The sequence below is a fragment of the Sinocyclocheilus anshuiensis genome, unplaced genomic scaffold (genome assembly GCF_001515605.1).
Source record: "Sinocyclocheilus anshuiensis isolate Anshui unplaced genomic scaffold, SAMN03320099.WGS_v1.1 scaffold1474, whole genome shotgun sequence".
In the NCBI taxonomy this organism is placed as follows: domain Eukaryota; kingdom Metazoa; phylum Chordata; class Actinopteri; order Cypriniformes; family Cyprinidae; genus Sinocyclocheilus; species Sinocyclocheilus anshuiensis.
The window spans coordinates 281,263-286,158 of NW_015558627.1; the positions used below are offsets into that span (position 1 = coordinate 281,263).

Here is a 4,896-nt window from a genome sequence, read left to right on the forward strand (position 1 = left end):
CACACACACACACACACACACACACACACGCTCACACACACACACACACACACGCTCACACACACACACATGCTCACACACACATCTGAGTCCAGAGGAAGAATGTAAACACCGCCTGGCCTTGTGTTTTCACAACACTGAACTACATGTACAATGATACAGTGAAGAGTCTGATCTTCAGATATCATTTCCCACCATCAGCATCCTCACACGCACCATAGTCACTACGCACACAGGTCAAAGGTCACAGCGCTGCATGTTGATTCTGAAGTGTTATAGAGCATCATCACCAAGACAAACATTTGATATGAAGCTGGTGTTTACTGATCTCATCTAACATCTGATGAAATGTCAAACATTTGTTTTCAGTACTAGCCAACTAAACTAGTGTCAGACATGTTTTGAGTACTAACCCACTAAACTAGTCACTTGTTTTCATTGCTTGCCCACTAAATCAGTGTCCATCTATGTGTTCAGCAGTAACCCACTAACGCCTGTGTGTGTTCAGTATTGATACTCTATCAAACCCGTGTTTTCTCAGGTCTGTGTGTTCGGTAGTAGCCCGCTAAAGCACCGTGTGTGTCGGACCTTGTCCAGCTCGTCGTGCAGCTCCGAGAGGGTGGGTCTGATGAGCTTCTCGCCCAGCGGCGCGGCGGTCTGCCGGTAGAAGTCGATGTTGGGCACGGCGTCGATGGTGTTGTGTCCGAAGGTGCGGAGGTAGTAGGTGTTGGTGTGGGTGTCGTAGTGATGGTGCTGCTGGCCGCCGCTGGACGAGTGCAGGCTGCCCTCGCTCATCACCGTGTCCCCGTTCTGCGCGCAGTCCGCCGGCGCCGAGTCCGGACTCGAGGCCGCGAAGTTCACGACGCGAAACCGGCCTTTGGCTTCCTCGCCGCCGGACACGGGGTACCGGAGCGGCTCGGCGGAGTATTCGGGTGGGGAGGAGTCCGAGGCCAGCGCCGTTTCCGCGGCGCACTCCGACACCAGGTCCACCTGGAAGCGGCTCTGGCTCGGCGTGGGACCGGCGGGCTTGAGCGCGTCGGGTTCGGGCGCGGAGAGATGGTCGCTCGCGGCGGCGGGGGGCGGAGGTGACGCCGACATGACAGAAAAGCCTCCTCAGAGCCGATAGTGTCCGGTGAAGTGCAGCGGAGCCGGTGGAGGTGACACTGATGCTGCAGGAAGACTAAAACAACGCCGCACATGCGGATGCAAACGGAGAACAGCGGCGCGTGCGTCCAGCCTGAACGCGTGTGAGGAAATATCCGACGCGCTCCAGAGGACGCTAACGATCTCCGTGAACCGAGCGTTCCGTGGCTAGCGTTCGCCGTGATGCTGCGCGACCTTGCCGCAACTCCGTGTCTCGCCGCTTTATAGGCACTGCAGTAGCGGCGATGCTGGGCGGCATCGCGAGAGGAGGCGCTCTCGCGAGATTTGCCCGCTCCATCAGGGGTGGAGACTCACACACAGGCGAATGAGAAGTTGAGTCACCTTGCATTGCGATATTGGGACGAAATATAAGTGTATCTACATAAAACACATAGCTTCGGAAATGCGGTATCCTATGGACATAACATTTACTTTATATAGAGAGAGAGGACCACAAAAGCGGTGTATTCAGCCTAGTGAATCCTCTCCACTGACATCCATTCAGAAAAATACATTTCCAGTTGCTGTGCTGCACAGAGAAGAAACGTTTCTGAAGATCAGATCATCTGTACACATGATGTTGTTCTCACAGATTCAGAAATCTCTACTCTCAGTTTTGCTCTTTGCTCACAGATTCATAAATTCAGAAAGATTTGTAAACCATTCTGTCAGTTTAGAAATCTGTTCCCACTGATAAATCAGCAACAGCCTACCATTAGAAAGTATATTTCTAATATATTAGTTCTAATATATTCTACAAATAAACATAATAACTCTGAAAATCACTAAAAAACAGATTCTCAGATTATTGTACTATAAGTACACTTAATCAAGTTTAAAGCCATGGTTACTCCTAACAGTTCCAGACACATTAATGATGCTATATCAAATTGAGTTAAAGAATGAACGTGAAGTTTTACGACAAGCTGTAGAGAGGTCACGGCTCTGTTTAGACACTGAACACATTTAACTGAACTCCTAACATAGCAAAGATGCCAAAGAACTTTAGCCAAACATAACGTGTTAGGATTTTCCCTGCTCTGCCATAAACAGAATTAAAGGCAGGGCAGGGGATTTGGTTCATAAACATGTTTTGTTGCTGGATGAAAGTCTCTTCATGTCCCGACAGCAATCACGAAGTAAAGTGCTCTACATTTATTTATATGTATTTATATCAAGATAAAGATAAAATGCTCATCCACCCAGATTATTCAGTCCGAACATTATGATAGGCTAAATAATTGTATTACTGTAATGTTGTGCGCTGTGTCTGAGCAGTGAATGAGACATGAGCTGATCTGGCAGCGCTGACACTGGTTGGCACTCATGTGTCTGGAGGAGGCGTGGCTTTGGAGACTGATTTGCAGGGGGGAGGGGGGTCTTATGCTGTCAAAGCTAGCTTGCTATTGCTAGCCTCTCGCCTACCCTACCTTTAAGCCACTGTTCAGTTTCTTTTGTTAAAATCTTAAAGGGTTAGTTCACCCAAAAATGAAAATTAGACTGAATGTACATTTTATTAGACTTAAAATTAGACAAAAATGTGAAAATTGACTCGTTCTGGCGGATGACGGAGGACGTATGCTCAGTGCGCGCCTCTGAGATATACTGGTCTCGTGAGTTCGTTTACAGGAGCAAAGGAAGCAAAGTTTCCTTACTTTAACAGGAAAACCAGTCTCCTCTTGGCTTGTATCGAAATCCTCCGACAATCTTCTTTACAAATCCTTGGTTTGTACTTCTAATTCGTGAGCGGCGTTTTGTTTTGCTGTCTCTCCTCCTAGTGTTCGTCACTAATCACCAGCGCTTATGCTGCGCATACGTCATCCGCTGGAATAGTCAAGAGACGTGAGAGAAAACAGTTTATAATGTTTGAAACATGGATATTTGTCTTATGAAAACGCATGGAATCGCTACAGGAGGACTTTATTCACCCCCCAGAGCCGTGTGAGGCATGGTTTATTATGGATGTGTGTGCTTTATTTGACTTCTTTTGGACTGTTGAACAAAAACACCCACCTACTCTCATTCTAATACTTGAAGAGCCAGGACCATTTTTCATATAACTCCGACTGGATTCGTCTGAAAGAAGAAAGTCAAGGCTTGAGGGTGAGTAAAACATGGGCGGAGGGAACAAATCATAGTAAAATTGATACTAAGCCACTGATTTAAACCCAAAAAATCATGAATGTGCCAAAGCTTCATGAAGCCGTGTTTCGAAAACATCCATTACTGTTCATCTCATGTGAGTGGATATTACTTTGCATGATGTTCACGACGTACAGGAATGATGTTAGGGTGTGTAAATAATGACTGAATGTTCATTTTAGGGTGGATTATAAACTACAGTCCTCTTAAAGCTCATGTCTAGAGCGCTCACATAAGTTCACCTCACCCTGGAAAACACAACCGGGTTTTTCTATTGGCTTTTGGATTATTGCAGAAAATAAGCTCTTTGGCAAACAACACTTTATGATTCATAATACATGTGTTGATACATATGATACATGTGTTGTTCATCATGTTAATCTTCATACATATTTTGTAAATTATGAAGCCTAAATACAATTGGCAGACGTACATAGGCTATAAATAAACCACATAATGTTCTCATGACTTCAGCTTCAACAGCTCTTTCAGTCTTATTTCAGGCATTTCACCAAAAAAAAAAAGAAAGAAACACCCTTCAAAAACCCTGTGACTTCTGGACAATGGAACCGGAAGTGCTAAGGTCATAACTCATTTCCAGGTTTCAGCTACAAAAACCCGTCACCTCTTGGACTAGTACTGTACAAGATGTGCCTTATTAACACATCGTCGAGTGCCTGTATAATGAGCTTCAGCCTGTGGTGCATTAGCATGAGTGTGTTTAGCAGTGCTCTCTCAGCTGGCTCTGTGTTTGTCTTCAGGTGTGTGAGCTGCTGTTGCAGATCTTCTCTGACTCTGTCGGAGCCTGTTTGACTTCTGCTTCCCTCTCACTGGCATCAGATGTGTGCTGTGAAGCTGACAGCATATTCCTTCATCTGTGCTTTCATTTAGTGCAGTCCCAGGGCCATGCGCTGTCCTGTGCTGACTACAGCAGTGGATTTCAGTCCCTACAAAGCTCTTCTTTTATTAGCAAGACAGATATATTAAATTAAACAAAGCCTAAAATGGCAAACACAGCGCTTGGACCCTACAGCTACAGCACTGAAATCAGGCTGCTTTGTGCATCTCAGAAAGTCTACAAACTCTTCTGCAAACAAATGAAGGTTATTTTTGTTGTTTTATTGAAACTGTTAAATAGGTGATTCAAAGACTCAGAATACTCAAAGACACTCACTAGTCACTTAGTGGGACAGCATTATTATCTAGTTCCAGAATTTCCTATTTAAAATTATTATTATTATATTTTCCTTTTTGTCTATCTATCTATCTATCTATCTATCTATCTATCTTTCTTTCTTTCTTTCTTTCTAGTTCCAAGACTGGGCAACTAACTAACTAACTAGCTAGCTAGGTAACTAAATAAATACATTAATTAAATGAATGAATTAATGAATGAATGAAATTAATAATTAAATAAATAAAAAAATAGTAGTGATGTTCTATATGCTCATTCAGTACACACTTCTCAAGATTTTTTTTTTTTTACTAAAGTTTTGTTTTACTACACTATAGCACACTACACTTACTGTTTCTTGCACTACAGTATATCTTTATGAGACTATAGTATGAGTAGCATGCTGTTCTGAGTTCAGCTTTTATGTGGGGTTTCAT

The 4,896-nt window shown here is 43.9% G+C and overlaps 1 protein-coding gene across 2 annotated transcripts in view; it reads right to left on the reverse strand.

Moving 5' to 3' along the window:
* Window positions 1-1,475, reverse strand: part of LOC107680742 (solute carrier family 12 member 2-like) — a 71,294-nt gene extending 69,819 nt beyond the window's left edge. For both annotated transcript variants that reach the window (XM_016476790.1, XM_016476789.1), the window contains exon 1: window positions 589-1,475. In XM_016476790.1, coding sequence (XP_016332276.1) covers window positions 589-1,098 — 510 coding nt within the window. In that variant the 5' untranslated portion in view covers window positions 1,099-1,475. The remainder of the gene's footprint in view (window positions 1-588) is intronic.
* Between the last annotated feature and the right edge of the window lie 3,421 nt (window positions 1,476-4,896).